The 22,514-nt window shown below is 38.2% G+C and overlaps 1 protein-coding gene across 2 annotated transcripts in view; it reads left to right on the forward strand.

The window, feature by feature from the left end:
• Nucleotides 1–22,514, forward strand: part of SCAF4 (SR-related CTD associated factor 4) — a 53,562-nt gene that overhangs the window by 19,898 nt on the left and 11,150 nt on the right. For both annotated transcript variants that reach the window (XM_044442602.1, XM_044442603.1), the window contains 14 exons: nt 352–491; nt 2,267–2,443; nt 3,146–3,243; nt 3,613–3,721; nt 3,830–3,997; nt 5,662–5,741; nt 9,027–9,217; nt 11,206–11,306; nt 12,868–12,981; nt 13,875–14,031; nt 15,112–15,275; nt 20,187–20,349; nt 20,451–20,546; nt 20,622–20,810. In XM_044442602.1, the coding sequence (XP_044298537.1) occupies nt 352–491; nt 2,267–2,443; nt 3,146–3,243; nt 3,613–3,721; nt 3,830–3,997; nt 5,662–5,741; nt 9,027–9,217; nt 11,206–11,306; nt 12,868–12,981; nt 13,875–14,031; nt 15,112–15,275; nt 20,187–20,349; nt 20,451–20,546; nt 20,622–20,810 (1,947 nt within the window). The remainder of the gene's footprint in view (nt 1–351; nt 492–2,266; nt 2,444–3,145; nt 3,244–3,612; nt 3,722–3,829; nt 3,998–5,661; nt 5,742–9,026; nt 9,218–11,205; nt 11,307–12,867; nt 12,982–13,874; nt 14,032–15,111; nt 15,276–20,186; nt 20,350–20,450; nt 20,547–20,621; nt 20,811–22,514) is intronic.

Below are 22,514 nucleotides of genomic sequence, written 5' to 3' on the forward strand. Positions count from 1 at the left end.
TCAATGTGTCAAAAGATTAAGGCTTATGTTTTGGGCCAAGATTCGGTAACCAGGCCAGGGGGAATGGGAGAATTGTATTTTTACTTTGGTCCTAGGAAGTGAATGTTAAAGTGCCTCTATAAATGCAATCAAGATCTTGTGCTCTGGCATGTAGGACATAGTTGTCGAGAAGACCCCATGATGTCCAATATAGAGAATCCTTTTGGGGCGGGGATGACCCTCAGGCCATATTTGCAAATGGTGTACAAGATTAACATCCTGGTTTTGGTTTTGAAAATGTACAGTAAAGTGCAACACGTAGTGTTACACATAAAAATAGTTACACTCATATTTAAATAAATTGTTTTGTAGGTTCACCACCTCCTGCCACAACAATTCCATCCGAGCCCCCCCAAGTTGCTTCAAATGCAGTACCTACGGTGCCACAGTTGCCCAGTTCTGATGCCTTTGCAGCTGTAGCTCAGTTATTTCAAACAACCCAAGGACAACAGGTAAGTAGAAAGTGGTTGTTTGAAAATTAAGCTAAGAAAATGTTTATCCAATGCAAATACATTACATTTTATAACTTCTAAGGAGTGAATTACATTAATAGTGAGACTAAGTTTTCTCCTGTTTCCAGTCTAAATATAAATAATGCATATATATCAAATACATGATTGTTCAGCCATGTGATTTGCATGCTTATGGAGGAAAGAACCATATACCTTTAACTGAGGACAGAAAACTGTTCCTTGCTTTTTGTGGCTACCTAGTCATTCATACTACAGTAGTACTTCTTTAAAGGGATACTTAGTCTTTAATGGAGTAAGAAACTATATGTATATGCAGTGGTCATAGTGCTTGAATATATTTTAATGTCCATGGATTATGGCTACTACTCAGCCTTCTCTACTTTCTACCTTTAAGAGTCAAGAAAAGGGATCACAAGAACAACTGCTTTGTATTACAGTACCCACAGGCCATGGCTCTTGGAAGGGAAAGGGGGCATACTAATGCTTACCTAGTTCCCATAACATGACAATCCACATGCATGACAAGCTGTAGTGGCTTGTCATGGAAACCTAGCATGCTTTCTGTGGGGTGACTTGTTTTTCATGAACAAGCCACTCTGAGAGCCATGGTTTCTTTTAGGGTTGTTCTTGCCCATGATGGTTTACTGTGTTGTCTGAACCCAGCAGGACAGTGTTATCATGGGTTGTTAGGAACTGCTAGAGCACCACCCTACTAAAGTAGCAAAACCCCTCATGCTTCTCATGATCTTGGTCATGCTGCCACAATCCACCTGCACCCCCTCTCAGCAAATTCTGCCCCTCAAAGTGACAAAGAAAGGACTTCAGAGAATTTCACAGAAATAGCTGTAAGAGTTTTACTTTCAGTACTGTACAGATGCAAAGGAGTGAATAAGAATCACTTTACCATTTTTATGTTACTGATTGGCCATGACATGTGTATATGCTTCCTGATCATGCTCATTGCTCTGGAGCTCATACCAAGATGTGTCAAATACTAGTAGAGGGAAGTGACAAGCAAGAAAACTCAGGGAAACTAGAAGCAGCTGGAGAGAAGGCACTTTGCCAGGGGTGTTCTCAATTTAATGTAATGTGAACACCTTTTTTTTTTTTTTTTTTTGGAAAAGACTGCTTCATAAGCTAGGAGGGGAAGTGCCAGAGTTGAAGAGGGGAATATGCTTGGCTAAACACTGGAGTAGCAGAATTGCTTTTGAAGTGGGTATGCTTACTTAAGTGTAATGTTAAAGGACCTTAAAAAAAGGCTTTATAGATAGAAAAGGAAGTGCCAAAGTGGAAGACAGGAATATGGGGATACTTTGTGGAGAGTGGACATGTGCCAACAGCAGAGGTTATCATGGATGGAAGTTGGTAAATTCATTGCTTCATTCATACAAGTTCAGAAAATTAATTTCATTTGGTGAGCTGATGCAAGGGTGGAGGGAATTTGCCTCAATATTCAGCACCCCAACAGACCAGTTGCAGAAAATGTTCTGACATAGGAACTGAGACAACAGGGTGTTCTGCTTCCAGGATATATGTACCAGAGCTGGTGGGAGAACTGAGGGGAATGAGAAGGAGAACAAATCATGCCAAGCTTGGTTATCTGTTGGGATACTTGAGTTGTTCTTTGAACAACCATGCCAAGGTGGCTTATTTTGACCTGAATATTGGCTTGCTGAAAATTATTGATGGAAATATTATTTCTGTGGAATTTATGATCATTCAGAGATTGGTATTAATTAATTTTATTCTGATAGCTCCAACAGATACTTCAGACTTTTCAGCAACCTCCAAAACCTCAATCTCCAGTGATAGATAATAATGTGATGGCTCAGGTCCATGCTATTACTGCTCAGCTGCAGACTACAACAACACAACCATCGGAACAAAAGCATGATTTCCCAGCACCAGAGCAAAAGACATCTTTCGATAAGGTAATATCTTTCTTGGATTGTAAAGGAATTAACTTAGCAGCTTGTTTCCGATGTTTGTACTACAAACAACATTAAATGGCTGCCAAGTATGCAGCCTCCATGGATCAGGTTTGTCTTTACCACTAGCTACTGTCTTTTCAGTGTTTAGAAAAAGCCCAGTCTTATGACTTAGGTTTCCTTGACCTGTGGGGGCCAGATGCATATTAAAGCTTATTTAGTACCTAAGAGAAAGAGAACAGAGTTCTATCTTGATCCAGCTTTGATGGCAAGGTTCAATGCTAAACAATAGTACTGTTATACTTGATTATTTTCCCCGTTCTCTTTGTAAATCATTGCAGCTTCAGCTTTGCGATTTTAGTTAGTTTTAGTGGATTGTTTTCTAATACTAGGAGGGCAGAAAGCAAACAGTCTTAGTCCCTAGAATGCAGCTCTGTAAAAAACATACTTTTGTGGCAGCTGTACATACTATATTGCAGGGCAAGTTATCATTTAGCTTAAGGACAGTTGGTGCTGATAGTTTCAAACTGCAACACTATTTTAATATTCCAAGTATAGCAAAACATACAGATAGAATCTTATCAGTGACTTAGATATTCTTTATATTCTCTTTCTGTCTGTGTGTATACATACATACAGACATACGTACATATATATAATTGTTAAAGAGAACAGAGTTGGCCAAAATGTAATATGTTTCAGCAGCTGTTGGATCGATTTGACTATGATGATGAACCAGAAGCAGTGGAAGACTCCAAGAAAGAGGAGACAACAACATCTCCTTCAGTCCCTCAGCCAGCATAGTAAGATTTGCCATGCATAGATGTTAAAATGGAAGATTGCTTCTTTTGTTATACCATAGCTTGATATGCATTTGTTTGGTTTAAAAGCAACAGCTATTCAGTTACATTTGAATATTTACAGCCTCTCAGCTTAAACTCTGTGTGTATTTGTGTGTGCGCGCGTGTGCTTGTAGATAATTACAGTAGTGGTGCATTGTGCTCTGAAGTGTGATATCAAGAACCCAGGCTCCTGTCCTGATAAAATATTATATCTGGAATATTACAAAGGAAAGCAAGAGGAGGGGAAGAACAGGCATAGAATTTTATATGTAATACTGTATTATATTTCATGCTTTAGAAGTTCTGCTAAAAATTATTCTTATTATTCAGTGGATTTCCAGGTGAAGGCATGCAGCAAGCAGTTTATCCCCAGCTTCCAAATATGGATCAATTTCAACAGCGAATGCTGGGAATGCAGCAAGACCCCATGCTTCACCAGGTATTGAAATATTCCTTTGTAATATGTGCATTACTTAATAGTTAGACTTTGGTAACTTTTCCTTGGTTTTAAATTAATCACAAATGCCTGAATATTCTTCTGTAAAAGGTCCCACTTCCACCGAACGGACAAATGCAAAACTATGGACTTTTACCTACATCGCAATTTCCTCCTATGGCTCAACCTGTCATGCAGCCTTCACCTCAGGTGCAGCAGTCCTTCCAACCTTCTTTTGCAGCACAGAGTGAGCCACATATACAGAAGGCACATCAGCAGGTAAACAACTTCTAATATCTATTTTTTTTGATATAATGCTACTTGCTGCTTCCAGAGAGAGACTGTGGTGCTGCAGAAGTTCCAGAGTGTAAGTCTTGTTCTTTGTTTTTATGCTGTAGTAATTTATCTGGCTATTTGTCAAATTAGATTTCTAGTATAGGTTGTTTCACGCTTTTAAATCACTTTAAGTCTCTCAAGTAGTTGTGGTGGAACATTACGTTTAATTAGTGTGGTACATTACTTTCATACCTTTTTTAAAATTACTAAAGGGCATTAGAAATCTGTATACCTTAAATGTGCTTTACAATGAAATATACTCTTTTATCAATCTACTGTCTAACCCTTGTTCAGAATGGACAGATGCAAAACTATGAACTCGTGACCTGTTTCAATTTCTTCCAGTGGCTCAGTTTGTCATACACTACTGAATGTGAAAGTTTTCTGTTTGCACAATTCTTTCTTGGACAGATGGGCAGGTAGCAAATTCTCAGAGACCAAACTTGATCGGAAATAAAATACTGTACTTGCTTCAGATAGAATCACTATGATTCTGCTCAAATTACATAAGAGTTAATAAAGACTTTTCTGTTGTCAAGTTTACATGCTTTGTTCAACTACTGATACATTTGATAGAATGTGCTTATCATTCTGCTGAATCAACTAACTGATTTATCATCACTTACTTATTATCAGTTTCAATTTTTGACTATTCAAACAATATTTTTCTTCAGAAATCATGCTTCAGCCCAGGCTGTTCCAGCCTGTGGCATATGGCCCGCAGCTCCCAAGGCTTTGTTCTGTGGCCCTCTTGGCAACTTAGAGCTCCACTGTTCTGCCCCCCTCCCCGCCCTTTTTTTTTTGGATCCCAGTGATAGCACAGGCATGATTGCAGTGAACTCTTGTGAGGCCACCACCCCATCCTGCTCTCTGAGGTTCAGCTCCTGAGCACGTTTGCACTCAGCAGCTGGAGTGGAGTGGGGCATCCTGGGATGGGTATAGCTTCTCAGGTCAAGTACAAGAGGCTCAGCATGCCAGTTCCAAGAAGGAGGGGCCAGGGGTCACATGAGAGGGTTTCCAGGTAGAATAACCAGGGAAGACAGGGATGGGCCACTTCGGACAAATGGTATTGTGCTGGTTTGTGGTCAGAGAAGGAGGATTATGTTTTCTTTCAATTAGTCCTAAAATTGTTTTAAAAATTATTTCTCCCTCATTTAATAATTAGTTAAATATATTAATTTGTATATAGTAAATGAAATAAATATATTGCAAACACTTTAATGTATGATATAAAAATGTAATTCATTGTGTAGGATTCCATGTTGACTTCCCCATGTGGCCCTCAAGGTATGAAAAATTGGACTGCCCTGTTTTATCCAGTCTATAGAAATGCCAAAATCCAGCATTTAAGGCTTAGTAATATGAGTAGTTAATGAACAATAGTTCATTAATTTGAACAATAGCAATGTAAAATTGCATTTCAAATGCTGTTGACTATCTGTAGTGGAAACTGACGAAATGTGATGTCTAAATGTGCACAGGATTACAGAATCCAAGTAAAATGTACTACAATTTGGTAGGTTGGGACTTTTAGGACGTTTTTGTCTAAATATGTAAGGTTGCACTCTGAGAGGAGTAAGAACAATGACCATAAATACTTGTTTTAGGAAATGGAAGTGGATCAGCCTCCTGTTCAGGAAGGAAAGAGACAAGAAAACAGAAAGTCACGCTCTAGATCAGCATCAAGGTAACAAGAAAAAATATGTGCATTTAGCATTCCAGAATAAATATTAGAACACATTCAAATAGAATTATATATGAAAAATTGTTACTAAATTATTTAAACCTACCTCTCTTTGGTGTTGTCTGTATGTGGTTTTATTTCATCACAAAAATGTATGTATTGTGTTCTATAATGAATTATGTACATCCTATGATTTCATTATTTTGAAAGCAGCATTACATTTCATCTTTTAATCAAGCTGATTCTGAAAGCTTCCATGAAAAATTCTGCCTGATTCACTATGATTGCCCAAAGTAATCCTCCCTGGTTGTATAAAAATTGGAAGTACTTCCACAATATAATTGTGAATCAAAATTCAGCTTTTATGTCACACATCCTGGTTACTGGACAAGGAATTTTAATCTCTTTCCCTGCCTAAAAATGAAGAGTAGGATATCTACCTTATAATTGGTCAAGACAGAACAGTGGTCCCTGGTGCACAGACAACTACAAGCAGGGGCTGGAGCGGAAACAGCAATTGGGGCCAAAGGCTCTGAGAACAGAAAGAGACTTGATGGTGGACATCCAGGGAGCCTCCCAGTGAAGCAGTCATGCTTCAAACAGATTTATTTTACTAGATTTATATCCTGCTTTTTTATTCTCAGAACTCAAAGTGGCTTACATAGTTCTCTTCCACTTGCTCTCACTCTTATTTCCACAGCAACAACCCTGTGAATGGGGACTAGAATCCAGATTGCCTCAGTCTCAGTTCTGTTCTGTTAACCACTACACTGGCTCTCAAAATTAACTGTGAAGCCTTGATTAGAATCATACAGTTGGAAGGGGCCTAGCAGGCTATCAGGTCCAACTGCCTGTTGAATGCAGAACTCAAGTCACCCATCCAAATTTCAACCAGGCCTTAGTTTCCAAGATTAGGCAGGATCTGGCTCTTCATCCCTTCCAGGAATAGGGAAGCATATATTTAGGAATAAAGAAACTGGAGTGTGTTTAGCACGAGTTTACGAAGAGGCAAGCCACACATCCATCTAAGTCTTCTCAGGAGAAAGTCCCATTGATTGCAGATGAGTGCTGGTGGGAAACAGCAGCCAAAGCGGAAGATGGTGGCAGTGCCTGCCCCCAATGGCACAGGCCTCCTCTAAGCCCATGGTGGACCATGGCTACTCACAAAACTGCCTGGAAAAGAGTGTCAGGGGAGCCTACTGCGGAAGAACTACAAGATATGCAGAGCAACACTGAGCAAAAGGTCAAGTGAGAAGCAATACCATAGCTTGCAATGATACAATAGCTTGCAAAAGCAAGAAGAGAAGAGTGTTAGTTGTGGGGGGCACTCTGTTGCATGGAATGAAAGAACATGTAAGTAGGGATGATCCGTGGAATCGCCAAGTGTGTTGTCTTTCTGGAGCACAGATCAATGATATATAACTATTAGACTGCCTATTAGGCTCATACAGCCTGACACACATCCCTTCCTTCTCATACACACGGGAACAAACAACATTGCCAAGAGGAGCTTTGAAGAAATTAAGTCAGACTTTGAAGCTTTAGGAAGGAAAATCAAGAACTTTGGAGCCCAGATAGTCTTCTCTTCATTCCTTTCAGTTTGTAGAAGAAGAATAAACAAAGAAAAATAGTGAATGCCTGGCCACAAAGTTGGTGCCAAAGTGAGAGATATGAATTCTGGCATCATGGTCTACACTTCCTGGAAGATGAGCTACTGGCAAGCAATGGGTTGCACCTCACAAGGACTGGAGAGGTCCAGTTCTCACAAGGACTGCATTTGGCTGCAACATGAAGCTTGGGGGTGGGGTGGGGTGGGGTGTCTTTAAACTGAAATCTTCCAGGGGAAGGAGATGAACATCTGGGCTAACATCAGCTCAAAAAGAATTCTCACCGGACTAATCTAATTTCATTTTTTGACTAGGTAACCTCCAAGATGGACTGTGGGAATACTGTGGACATAATTTATCATGACTTCACCAAAGCTTTTGACAAAGTGTCCCAGAACATCCTGATTAGCATAGTAGCAAAAAGTGGGCTGATAACAACAGAATAAAATTCAGTAGGAGCAAATGCTAATTCTTGCACCTAGGAAAAAGAAACCAAGTGCATTGCTGCAAGATGGGGCATACTTGGCTCCAAAAGAGTGCACATGAGAAGGGTCTTGGAATTTTCAAAGACCACAAGCTATTTATGAGCCAACAGTGTCATCAAGCTGCAGAAAAGGCAAATGCTCTTTTAGACTACATTAATAGAAATATCACTTCCAATATGTTTCCCTATACTCAGCACTGGTTGGGCCTCATATGGAGGAACGTGTCCAGTTCTGGACACCACAGTTTTATAGAGATTCAGAAAAGCTGAAGAAGATTCAGAGAAGGCAACAAAGATGATCAGGGGGCTAGAAACAAAGCCCTGTGAGGAGAGATTGAGAGAATTGGGCATGTTCAACCTCAAGAAAACTAAGGAGGGAGGTGATGGTACTCTGCAAGTACTTAAAGGGCTGTTACAAAGAGGAAGGACAAGATCTCTTCTTGATCATCCTAGAATGCAGGACAGAGAATAACAGTCTTAAGATACAGAAAACCAGATTCTGGCTAGATATACGGAAAAATTTCCTCACTGTTAGAGCAGTATGACAGTGCAGCACAAACCAATCACCTAGGGAGGTTGTAGGCTCTCCCACCCTAGAGGTATTCAGGATGCATTTGGATAGGCATTTGAGAGGTATGGTTTAACTTGCACTAGCAAGGGGTTGGACCTGATGGCTTTCTAGGCCATGTCTGACTCTACTACTCTGTGATTCTGTAAAGGTGCATAGCTGAGACAAAAAATTGAGTGGTAGTATTCTATGACAGGTTCAGATTGTAGGGGAAGGACATAGTGGTAACCAGGACTGGAGATTTTAACAAGCCATTCATTCATTCATTTATAAAATTTGTATGCCGTCCAATTACTAACATCTCTGGACGCCTCACAACATAAATAAATTGACAACCCACTCTGGCTGCAAATTAATAACATACAATAATAAAATATTAAAACATTAAAATATTGATTCAATAAAAAGGTCTTAACCTGGCACCGAAAAACATATAATGACAGCACGAGGCGGACCCCTCTGGGGAGCGCATTCCATAGTCCATCCATAGCGCATTCCACTTTTGAGACATCTCCTTTCATACACTAACAAGGAATGGGCTTTATTCCATGGTAGTCAATCATAGATACCTAAAATGGAAAAATGTTAGCTATCCTTACCAATATTTTAACATTTTTGCTTAATACTAGGTCACCCAAAAGGAGAAGATCACGGTCTGGTTCTCGGAATCGGAGATCACGGCATCGTCGTTCTCGATCCCGATCCCGAGACAGGCGGCGCCATTCTCCTAGGTCACGATCACAAGAAAGGCGTGAAAGGGAGAGAGATCGGGCACGCAGAACAAAAGGCCTTCCACCAATCAGACCTGAAACTGTTAGTGGTGAGTATTACCTCTCCTTTGTAGCAAGAATTGGGACAGTATTAATGCTTGCTTTCAAGTGCTGTTGATGCTTGCTTTCTCAAGACAATGCGGATCTGATGAGAGGGGTCCAGTAGACAGACTTGAAATGATGTACCTGTTTTAGTACATAAGGATTAAGTCATCCTTATTACTAAGCTTCAGAGAGGTACTAGAGCTAGCAGTACAATTCCAGATAGTAACTTTGGAACTTTGAATTCCAGATAGTAACTTTGTGTTGAATTCCTGTTTTTCAGTTTTGGGTGAGTGGTTGAATACAGGACTGGATTAACCTTCAGGCACTGAAGTTAAATGCTATTTATAAAACTTCTTTTTAAAATGTATTTCTTTTAAAAACTTAATTCTGTTTCTAGAAATAAATATTTCTATTTCATTTAAAAACCTCTTTATTTAATTCATTTATGTACCACTCAATAGCTGAGGCTCTCTGGGGAGTTAACAAAAGTTAAAATTTTTAAAGTCAGACACACAATAAAACTAAACAAACAAATTGCTATTAGTCAGTGCAGATGTACAGCAGCAGTAGTGAAATAAAATGAGATATACAAAAACAAAGTTTAGAAGTTAGATGGTTAAAACACCAGGAAAATAAAAGGCCTTCACCAAGTGCCTAAAAGAATACAGAGCAGGTGCTAGGTGCACCTCTTGGAGGAGCTCATTCCAAAATTGGTTCCACAACTGAAGAGGTTCTCCTGGTAGTCACCCGCCTTATTTCCTTTGGAAGGGGTTCTGCGTAGGTATATTTGGAGGGAGGTGATCCTTCAGATATCCTGGTCCCAAGCTCTTTAGGGCTTTGAATAGCAGTACTAGCACTTTGAATTAGACCCAGGCTTCAACTGTGACTCAGAGCAGCTGAAAGAGGACTGGCATAGTATGATCTCATGGTTCAGTCCCCGTTAACAGTCATACTACTCTATTTTGAATCAATTGAAGTTTCTGGACTGTTTTCAAAGGCAGCCCCACATAGAGTGCATTATAGTAATCCAAACAAAAGATTACTAGAACATGGATTACTGTAGCTAGGCTTTGTTTGTCCAGATAGGGTTGTAGTTTGTATATCAACCTAAGCTGATAAAGAAGCTCTGCATCACTGAGTCCACTTGTGACTCAAGTGACAGTTCTAGATCCAGATCAGCAGCAAATTATGAACTTTGTCCTTTAGGGAGAGTGCAGCCCTGTCCAGAGCAGGTTCAAAATCTCTCATTTGGACAGACAAGCCAGCCACTAACAGCACCTCCATCTCGTCTGGATTGAGTCTCAGTTAGTTGGCCCTCATCCAGTTCATTATCAAGTCCAGCCACTGAATCAGAATGGCTGCTGCCAATTTTATTCCTGTCCTCATTGTCTCCTGTTTGTGTTTTCAGACACAAAATCTGCTATTGAGGACTGTACCTGTACCTGTTAAGTTTGTTAAAATGATTTGTAGGGCTGAGTTATGAAATTGTTTCAGAGCATCCAAGTACCAGTTTTTATTGCCTTTTTATCTGAAAGCATTCTTATGACAATGCAAAGTACATTAAAAAGGTGGAGATTGGTGAGGGATTAAAAGTGCTGTTGTCATGTTCAGTGCTCATATGGTGAGCAGTATCAGTTTCTGGTTGCCATGATGACTTCTGGTCTGCTCCTATGTTTGGAAAAGTCTCCTTGTGTTCATTCTTTCTATTTGCTCAAATGAATCATGCCCATTTCAGTTCAGGTAGATTTTTTGCAAATCATTGTGTGCTCCCAGTTGTCAGTTACCTTTATCTTTTAGTCTCTTATAGTACAATATAGTATAATAAAGTGCTTGCAAGCTGTCCGCCTGCAGTGCTTGCTGAACAGATTAAGTCTACACATACTGTAATTCTTACTGTGATGGAAGTTCATTTACTTTAAATTGGAAGTATATTCAAAGAGGTAGCAGTTTTTAATACTGAAATAGATGTAAGTATCATATTCCCCCCTTTTAGTTTGCAGTACAACACTCTGGGTAGGACAACTGGACAAACGAACAACGCAACAGGATGTTGGAGGTCTTCTAGAAGAGTTTGGCCCAATTGAATCTATAAATGTAAGTATGACATTCTGAGGAATTCAGCAGTAAGGAGCCATTAAGCAAGTTTAGTTGGAATACTTTGAATGTGTAGGCGCAAAACATACTAGCTCATGTTTATTCTTATTTACAAGCAAAGTTAGAACTTAACTCTTTAGAGGTAATACTTTGGACAAATATGAATACATTTTAAAAAATAAACATGGTTCAAAAACCAGTCATGATTTATGCAGGTGGTCAGCCCAGCCAGTTCCTTTCTACAAATAATGTCCATCATTTTTATAATGGAGATTTAACATTCCCTAAGGAAAACCTCAAAACAAGGAGAAACACTTAGCTTTGGAAGGAGAAAGATCAGCAGAACTCCCTCATGCAAACTTTGCCAGGCTCTCTCTTTCCAGAAATAATCTGGAAAGTGCCCTATCACCCTTGCATAAACAGTGGTTGGAGCTTGTGGAAGGGAATGTGAGGGGGTGTGGGAGAATTGGCAGGGCCATTAGTGTCTTGTTGGATAATGACCAAGATTTTAATTCAGTTAAAATGTTCATTTGAGGGAAACTGAAGTAAATAGTATTGTTTACAATTTGTTGTTGCATGCTGTCACTTCCATCTATGAATTATGGCATCACTACTCATGAATTTGCTCCAGAATGCCCTGTTGTTGACAGCGTTGCTGAGCTCTTGTAAACTTAAGGCTATCTTTATGGAATCAGTCCATCTCATATTTGGCCACCTTTTTTTCTTCTGTGTTTCCCTAGTGCAATTGCCTGCTCCGCTGAATCTTGGCTTTTCATGATGTGCCTAAAGAATGACAGCCTCAGTTTTGTCATTTTTTCTTAAAGGGCAAGTTCTGGCTTGCTTTGACCTGGCATCTGCTTGCTTGTCTTTCTGTCAGTTTGACGTATTAAACACTTCTCCAGTACCATATGATGTAGTGTGCCAGTGTCATGTCGTGTCGTGTAGTGTAGTGTTTAAGAGCATGGGACTGTGACTTAGGCTGTCTGGGCTCTAGTCCCCACTTAGCCATGGAGCCAGCTTGGTGACTTCGGGCCAGTGACAGACTCTCAGCCCAACCTACTTCAAAGGGTTGTTGTGGGGATAAGTTTGAGAGCATGAGAATTATGTAAGCCACTTTGAGTTCAGTGTACGAAAAAGTGGGATAGAAATCAAATAAATAAATGTTCTGAACATAGATTTTCTTCTTGTCATTGACCAGCTTTCACACTCATACATAGTGATAAAAATATAATATTGTGGATGATCCTGGTCTTGGTATCCAGTGAAATGTCCTTACACTTGATGATCTTTTCCTTCATTGCTTCCTTATATATAAGGAAGTGTATATAATTAATTGGTTTTGGGCTATGTTTGGTAGGTGTGTACATTGCCTTTGGGACTTGCATGATTGGGACTGGCAATCTTAAAAATAAGTAAATCCCAGTGTTCCAGGTATGCTTTTTTGTCTTAGGCACAAATTTGAATGGAATTCTAATCATTTCTTGCTTCCATTTTTCCTCTAAAATTGATGCAAGGTACTGTTAGCTTAATAGTAACTTAATACTTCTGTGCTTAACGATAGATGATACCACCAAGAGGATGTGCTTATATTGTAATGGAGGAAAGACAAGATGCATACCATGCCCTGCAGAAACTGAGTCGTGGTAACTTTAAAGTGAATCAGAAATCTATAAAGGTATTGTAGGATTTTCAATATAAATTAATCAGTCCATACAAATTGGCTTTTCTGTTTGTTTGTTTTTGTACAAAATGCCAAGGCTATTTTAAACTTGATTGAAATGCCATAATATCTTAGATAGACTAAATCTTTCTTTTTATTGTGTGAAGACTACTGTATTACTTTAAGTGACCCCAAAACCTTGTAGGGCGAATGATAAACAAAATGTAACCTAGGAAGTCTTCAACTGGAAATGTTGAAACAGTAGGAGTAATAAGGTATATGATATCACTGAAGTAGTGTTAGTACACTGTCAAAGGAACATAGCTGTGCCCAAGGATAAAATAGAAGTCAGGCCTCATCTAAACAAGAAGTGCTAAACTGAACTTCACAGACTTAGTTGCATTTATTTTGACTTCTTTCAGTTTATATTGTAGAAGGAGCTTAAGCTAGCAAAGAATTGATCCAATCCTAAATATTTGTCATCTACTGTTAACTATTCAGCTGTTCTTAATTCTGCAGCTTCTCAATTCACTTGTGTGCATAGGGCCATTTTGCACAAATTAGTTGCCATCTGAAAACTGTTTGTACATGGTTGTTGTTTCATACTTCAAACAATTTCACATTTCCTTCAGTGTAGGTAGCTTAGTTCTCTTTGTTTTTTGTCTTCACTCTGCTGTTAGCAGCTTAAAGAAATATTTGACAATTAAAAAAAAAAATGAGATAGGAGCTGATCTACTCAGTGAGCACTATAGACAAACAGATTACCAAGAGATCTTTGCAGATCTCCCATAGCACACAATGTATTTTTGTTTCCTGAGTTTCAAATTATGTTGTACTGAATGAGTAGTTTTTCTCTGAATAGAAAATATAATTCCATGACTAATAAGTATGTTGATGTTTTTCCTTAGATTGCATGGGCTTTAAACAAAGGAATTAAACCAGACTATAAGCAGTATTGGGATGTAGAATTGGGTGTTACCTACATACCATGGGGTAAAGTTAAGCCTGAAGATTTGGAAAGCTTCTGTGAAGGAGGAATGTTGGACAGTGAAACGCTTAGTCCTAGTAAGTATGTCTTTAGCAAATGTATTTAAGCGAAAGTCTTTTATTCATGAAGTAATTTAGAATTGTTCTAAAAAATCCAGTTATTTTGCCAAACTATAAAGGAGAGCTATAACTCAGAGGGTTATGGGGAGACACTTGGAGAGGAGAAGCCATTTGCGAAGTGTTCTAAATGTTCTGAATTCTGCTGGGTGGGAAGAACATTTCCTTTGATTTAGTTTGGACTAATATCTACTTGGGTGTCCCCATTTGTTTTCTATCTTATATACTAATGATGTTATAAATTTTATGGAATATTCATTCCAAAAATGGAAACATTTCCATGCTGTTGTAACATATTTTAACTTAATTTTTCTTAATTCTGGGCATGACTTCATTATTTAATTTTATGTGACTATTTTTGTAAATAAATAATGAATCTGAAAAAGAGACAGTGAGCAACTCAGTTTAAATGAGCCACAGTGGGTTGCTTAATTCCAGGTAATGGTAGCATGTGTTATGCTCTATTTGGCTAGTTGGCTGCTTGGGTACTGCTTGTCATGCTATCTGAACATGAGCATTAGGGCTTGTTTGCAGAGAAACAACCCTCAGATAACTGTCAAATAGTCCAAAGGTTATTTGAGAGGTTCATTCCCTCTCAAACAAACCATGCTGTCTGGATTTAGATAATATAATAAGCTGCACTCGTGTGGGTAATAAGGCAGATAGTGCTGGACATGTTCTTGGAAATAAAAAGAAGCCACCATTATTTAAGATGTGGTAACTTGTCTTGATTGTGTTAACTAGGTCATTGAATTGGATCCAGACTTTTATTTAGAGTAGACTAGTAGAAATCAGTGGGGCTGAAACCTGCTATTTCAATAAAAGGGGTGTTTCATTGAATAAAATCTCATGTCTCCCTATACAGTACAATACAGTCAGTCAGTATGTTTCTCATTGGGAAGCGTGGATAGATGACCATAATGTATAGACATATCATCAAGATACTATAAGGTGGGCTTGAGTTGAAGTGAGGATTTTCCTCTTGGCTTTAGAATGTTGAAGCTGAGAGAAAGCATTTTACTTTTTTTCAATTTCCTGTAGAATGGAAAGGAATTTCCAAAAAAACAGAAAACCAAGTAGCCCAGAATGGAGGTGCAGGAGGTGGAGAGACTGCACATAATGAACAAACTTCACCTATAGCTAAATCTTTGTCAGTTCAAATGCCTGTTCCTATACCCGCACCAATAACTGTGCCTCCACCACAGGTAAGTTTCATTTTAACATGGTAAATATATAATTATGAAAATTGCATAGTCTTGCATTACTTGAAATGCTATCATTGCAAGATTTAGCATTAATTACAATTATTCCTGACACAGTGGAAATATACAAGATGTCACTACTAGGAGTATGCTTTAAAATGAAACACCGTACAAAAAGAATGTGATAAAATAATCTAATGTCAAATGCAGAATGCCTAATTTAAAATGAAATACACTTGCATTGAAGAACCATGAAATTAAAACATTGAGAAAATGAAGAAGTGGGTTTTTTCCCTCACATTAAATGGTAAAGTAGAAAGTGGTAATTGTAACCAGGTGTGTGGTGAGTATTTAATATATGGTTATCTGGAGTTCTCAATTAAACAGATTACATAATCAAGCTAAAGTCTGGTTAATTAAAAAACTAAAAACAAATGCATTTGTTTAAAAACTTTAGGTTTTTAAACAACAGAACAAGAGAAGAAGTCAGTTAATACAGCTGGCGAAAGTAAAACTAAGCATTACAAGACAAGGATTTTGAGAGGAGGGACATATGAAATAATTATGTAGCTAAGGAACAAAAAAGTGATTGATTTCAGCAATAATCTTCATAATAAATACATAATTACTCATAATCAAACTGTCCATAAAATCTGTTAATTTATAAACTTAATGCTACTGTAGTTTAAATAAATCTCTTAAGAGGTGACAGTCTCTTTAAAAATGCTTAAATTATAACTACATTATCTGAAAATAAGTGTTTTAGATGATTGTATAATTGAAGGGAAGTGATTAGGGAAATAGTATTAATTTATAATACAGTATTAAATGTTAATGGATCCAAGGTGGAGAATCTTATTCAGACTGAAGGCTAAATACAATTTGCAAGAAGCTCTTGAAGGTGCAGTCCAGTGACAGGCAGGGGCAAACGTAATGGGGGCAAGGCCATACCTCAAGGAGATAAATTCCAAAATACTCCCCACCTCCACAAAAAAGCCTGCAGGCTGTGGTTTCTTAGAGCACTTATTGCTAGTAGCTTAGGAAGAAAGTTTCAATATTTTGGAACAGAAAAAAGCTGCACAAAAACTAATGTGGTTGGGGAAAAGGGGTTGAGCATAGAGGAAGGAGGCTTCTGGGGAACTGTAACAAAAACGGATATTGGGAGTGGAAGGAAGGTCAGGCTACAAAGAATGAATTCAGACAGGTAGCATGGAATTTAAGGGATGGTGTCAGGAAGGCTAAAGCTAGGAGTGAACTAAGTTAGGGATGCTGAAAGCACAAAAAGCCTTCAGATAGGTAGTGACAGAGGAAGGAAATGGATTGCAGTGTGGATTGCAAAATGATAACAGATGCCAAAGAAAAGGCACAAGTACATGAAGAAGGGGAAGTATAAGCTAAAGGAGCAGGATGGCGGCTCAAGATTGCTAGCCAATTGTTCAAGGAACATCTGATTGGGTTGAATGAGTTCAGATCTCCAAGCCTGATGAACTCCATCCTAGCGTCATAGTGGAGCTGGCAGAACTCTCAGAACCATTGTCTGTTATCATTGTGAAATTGTGGATGACAGTGGAAGTGCAGATGACTGGAAAAGGGCTAATATTGTCCCCAGCTTAGGGAGAGGAATATAAAAATTTGGGAACTACAGACCAGTCCGTCTGACATAATCCCTGGGAGAATTTTGGAGCACATTATAAAGAAGTCGGTGTGCACTCTTGAAAACAATGCAGTAACTACTATAAGCCAGCATAGATTTGTGAAGAACATATCCTGTCAAACTAATCTGATTTCATTTTTTGATTGGGAATGCTGTAGACATAATCTATCTTGCCTTAAACAGCTTTTGACAAAGTGCTCCATGTATCCTGGTTAGCAAACTAGCAAAAAATAGGCTAGATGGATCCTCAGTTAGCTACAGAATTGGACTCTGCTTGTCAATAGCTCCTCAAACTGGGGAGAGGTAACAATTGGGGTACTGCAGGGTTCAGACCTGAATGCAGTACTAAGTGCAGTGAACAATGATCAAATTTGCATATGACAAAAAAATGGATGGGATAGCCTGTGCCTTGGAAGACAGAAGATTCAAGGTGATCTTGATAGGTTGAAGTACTGGGCTGAAAGCAACAGAATGAAATTCAATCTGGGCAAATGCCAAGTTCAGTCTGGACATTGGAAAAAGAAACCAAATGCATTGTTGGAAAATGTGGCTCAACAAGAGTGCAAGTGAGAAGGATTTTGGAATTGTTGTAGATCATAAACTGAATGTGAGTAAGCAATGTGATGTGGCTGCAAAAAGGGCAAATGCTTCTTTTAGGCTGCCTTAATAGACGTATCTCTTCCAAATCATGTATAGCATTAGTTCTCTTCATTCTTCACTGGTTAGGCCTCATCTGTACTGTGTCTCTGTTTCTAGGACAAGGTAGGAAAGAATCAGAAGAGGGCAACAAGGATGATTCAGGGACTTGGAAACAAAGCCGTATGAGGAGAGAGTGAGAGAAATTGGCATGCTTACTGAGAAGAGAAGACTGAGGGGAGATAGGATAGCACTCTTCAAGTACTTGAAAGCTTGTCAGAAATTGGAAGGCTAGGATCCCTTTGTGATCATCACAGAGTGCGGGACAGAGAATAATGGTCTCATACAGGAAACCAGATGCCGGCTGAATATCAGGAAGAACTTCCTGATACAGCAGTATGACAGTGGAACCAAAGTCCTAGGGTGATTGTGGGCTCCCCCACCCTAGAGGCAAGATGCAACTGGAAAGCCACCTGAGAGGGATGGTTTAACTTGGAGTCCTGCTCTGAGCAGGGAGCTGGAACTTTGGTTCCTTCCAATTCTACTATGCTATGATTGTGTGATCAGGAGGGCTAGATTAGGCTCCTAGGCCTAATGCAGTCTTTCCCTAATGCAGACCAGTTAGGGTCTTTTACATAGGAACATTAATTTTTCAATATTAACTAGGTCAATCCTCAGTATGTACACATTAACCAAACCAAACTATAACAGACACAGCTAATAGTTCTAGAAGAGTATTTTCAAATTTTATGATTGTGAAATATCTAAAATTGAACCAGTTATGGTTATTTAGATACTGAGAAAGCTTTTGATAATCTTGAATGGCAATTCAGTTGCTAACTTTTCCTGTGCTTACTATAGTTAACTATACATACATTGAAGTTATATATAAACATAGAAAATATATTAATTAATGACCAGTATTCAAATACATTTTGCATTCATTGAGGAGCTCAACAAAACTGTCCCATTATTGATTCTTCATGTTTGTTTGGCACAGAATTTATGAGGATAAAAATTGAATAGTGTGATTGAAAGGCTAGTTTATACAAAGATGACCTGATATTTAATTTACAAGTTCCTAAAGAATTTCAATACCAGTTGTGTTAAAGATAAATGAACATTGTCATGCATCTGGCTATAAATTAAAAAAGCAAAGTCATAATTGTCAGGATATGTTTAGCTATATAGATACACAAAAATGCAAACGGGTTGAGATAAGAAAGAAGCCAGCAATAGAAACTTAAAAGAAAACCAGTATATTATTTAGGGATTAAAAACAAAACAGATGAATTAACAGAGATAGATGCCAATCGTTTGCACACTTAACTGGAAGTAAGTCCCACTGAACTCAGACTCAATGAGGCTTACTTCTAAGTAGACATAGACTTTATCTGTTACTGAAAAGATACATTACGAGCTGGCCAAACTGGAACCTGTATTGATTTGGCAATATCACAAGAATAGAAATGATAGATGTTCCTAAATCCCTATACATAATATTCCAATTAATATAACATGATTCATACATCATCTGGAATTAGGAGTGGAGTCAAGATTGCGGATGACACTAAATTATTTAGGGTGATTAAAACCAAAAGGAATTGTGAGGAGTACCAAAAGGAGCTCTCCAGACTGGGAGAATGGGTATCCAGAGGCCAATATACATCGCTGCAAGCAAGTGTAAAATGATATATGTTGCAGCAAAAAAATCCCACTGCTGCTCCTGCAGTTTGGGTGGGGGGAGGGCTTTAATCTGCATAATTATTAGGAATTAGTGAGGCAGTTTGAGAGACAGGAAGCAGCAGCAAATTAAATTTATAAAACAGTGCAATCTATTGAATATTGTAAAATAAATTCCAATGTGAAAATTACTTTTGGATGCATCCTCCACTATTTCCTGGTCATTTTAATAAATATGATATACTATTAAATTATTGTAATATTGTATATTACTGCTTTTCCTTCTATCTCATTAGCTTTAATTATAAACTTGAATGTGAAGAACTATTTTGCAACATTCTATAATTGATTCATTATAATTCTAGTTTACAATGAGCTTTGTTGTGAACATCAATATTAAAATCTAAAGGAACTGTTTACCCATATAGCCTGAAGTGTGTGATCCTGTCTAACCTGGATGGGTGACTTAAACTTTGTGAATTTCCCAGAGAATGTTGGGTATGGGCAATATAGAAATGTAATTATGATTGTTAATAATATATAATAATATACAAACAAGGAAACCCTAAATGTGCTGCACAGTTATGATTTTTATCATAGCTCCTGCATAGTGATACAAACACAGCTTGGTTTTAAAAGCAGCATCTCTCAGCATCCATGGGAGGTACTGCAGTGAAAGCTACACAGAAGCTTGTTGTGTGTGCAGTTTCATTTCCCACATGCAGATGTCCCTCTTAATTGTGATATAAGTTGGAAAACTAGGAGTAACAATGCCATTAAAGAGATTTAGTAAGGTGCACCTTCTGCACTTTTACTTTAGAGAGAGGTTCTAGCAATATGCTCTGTTAAACATAAAGTCATACACTTTGATTGAAAATGCACGTGTAAAAATTCAAGACCATAGAATTTTGTGCCAGGTAAACATTTTTGTTCTGTTGTAGGTTCCACCACATCAGCCAGGGCCTCCAATGGTTGGTACAATTCAGCCACCTACATTTACCCCTCCATTAGGAATTCCACCTCCTGGGTTTGGTCCTGGAGTTCCTCCACCGCCACCCCCACCATTTTTGAGACCAGGATTCAATCCAATGCATTTGCCACCAGGTATATTAAATATTACCAGAAGTTTCCAAGACTTTTCCTTTTAATGATAATGGTAATAGATTTTTGTTAGAGAAATTTTTAAAAAATTTCTGTCATCATAGGTTTTCTTCCTCCTGGACCACCACCTCCTATTAATCCTCCAGTTTCAGTTCCTCCAGTCTCTGTCCCACCTTCTGCAGCAGTAAATATCCCAAACTGTAAGTATAATTTGTGCATTGTAAAGGAACTTGTAATGAAAGTATATGCCACTATTAACATTACTGTGCTTTTAGCTACTGTGGCCAATATAAATGAAGACACTACAAAAGACTCTTCTGTGGGAAACCCAATTCCAACAGTAGTTTCTGGATCTAGAGGAAATGCTGAAAATTCAGATAGCTCCAAAGGGTATCCAAATGCTCCACCACCTACAACCTCCACTAGTATACCGGCTCCTGTCACACAACCAGTCCCACTCCTGGGTAAGTTCTTACTCAATCAATGTATATGCAGTGGTTTTTTTTCTTTCTTTCGATGGTGCACAGTCTTCTTCAGTCATTTTAGAAAGCTCAAATTACAGAAAGCAATATATTGTGCTATATTGCCATTTACACAATTTGGTACTCAGGAGTTAAGCATTTAACAGTGCACATGTCCAATTATGAGTAATGAAAAAATGCTCTTGTTCTGTCAGTCTTGAATCAGTTATTTATTATTGGAGTAGGATAATGACAGGTTTATTTTACTAAGATGAGGAGAACCCATCCATCAAAGTTGTGTCTTTTCTTTCTTCCCCCTCCTTTCTTTTATACCCACCAGGCAGAAACCCTTCCTTTCCTGACCCCTTCTTTCTGTCTCTAATATTGGCTAGCTTCATACCTATCTACATTTTCAGGGGAGGGGAGAACACAGAGAGGGATTCCCTTTGACACAGTAAGCCTCCATGTAAGGCTTGTTATCACATACTAGGTATCAAATGTGTCAAGGTGTATAAATTATTTCTTCAACAACTGATGTAGGAAATCTTTGCTAGAAATGCACTATGATAGTTTGGAAGCTTGTTACCTTTTGGAACCTTTTAAATATATTAGTAGTCAATGATTTCTCACAGTTCAGGCTTAGTGAATGGTATTATCAATTGCTTTCAATAGATTGGATCCAAAAGTTTCTTTTTCCATTGATGGAAGAGTATTCCAGTCAGTGGAAGTCAACCTTTGGATCCAATTCATAAACCATATTTATCAGTGGCTTCATGCATGATGGTTTATGAAGCCACGAACCTTGAATGAGGCTGTATTCTCTTTCCTCACCCCTTCTTCTCTCTCTGAACTGTAACATCAGGATTTTATCTTGCATTAAGCTGTTTCATCTGAACTGGGGTAGCTTAACAGAGCAAAATCATGACAGTTTATAAAATCATGAATGGTAGAAAAAATCCTAGATCTGATCCTGGCTTCTTATCCTGGTTTATAAATAATATTAAGTTAATGCCTTGGTTTAGGCATAATGGGGAATTCTGGTATAAAACACATTTAGGATCTTGGTAGTAAGCATGGCATGCAGTGGGATGAGAGAGGAGTGCAAGGCCATATTGCTTATCCATGGCTGCTTAAGCCATATTTTATATAGTCACATCCCATTTTTCTTCGTGGTCTCTGCAATTACACACATGCCGTGGAGTTTAAGGCCTAGATCAGGATAAAACTTTCATAGAAGTTGCCTAACTTCTCTATAGAAAATAAAAATATTACAGTGGATCCAGGAGTATCTAAAGTATTGAGCTCAACTAGTTCTGCTGGTTAATTGATGCAACTAGGACATAGAGACTATCAACCACCATCATTCCTGTGTTTCTACTTTCCTGCTTATCACCTTTGAGTTCCGCATAATTTCTCAAAATCAAAGCTTAAACTTGAAAAGAAAGAAGAAAAGGTATCAACATCTGGAAGCACTTTCATTTGAGTTTGAATTCAAATACAACTGAACACATTGGCATCACACCCCATTATTATTATTATTATTATTATTATTATTATTATTATTAACATTTCTATGCCGCCCCTTGCCGAAACCTCGGGGCGGCTTACAACACGATAAAATACAATGAAATACAATAGCACATAATAAATTACCATTAAATACAAAATACAAAAAATACATTGGTTTACAAATATAAGATTAAAATT

Source organism: Varanus komodoensis, unplaced genomic scaffold (assembly GCF_004798865.1).
Source record: "Varanus komodoensis strain SLA01 unplaced genomic scaffold, ASM479886v1 scaffold4, whole genome shotgun sequence".
NCBI lineage: Eukaryota > Metazoa > Chordata > Lepidosauria > Squamata > Varanidae > Varanus > Varanus komodoensis.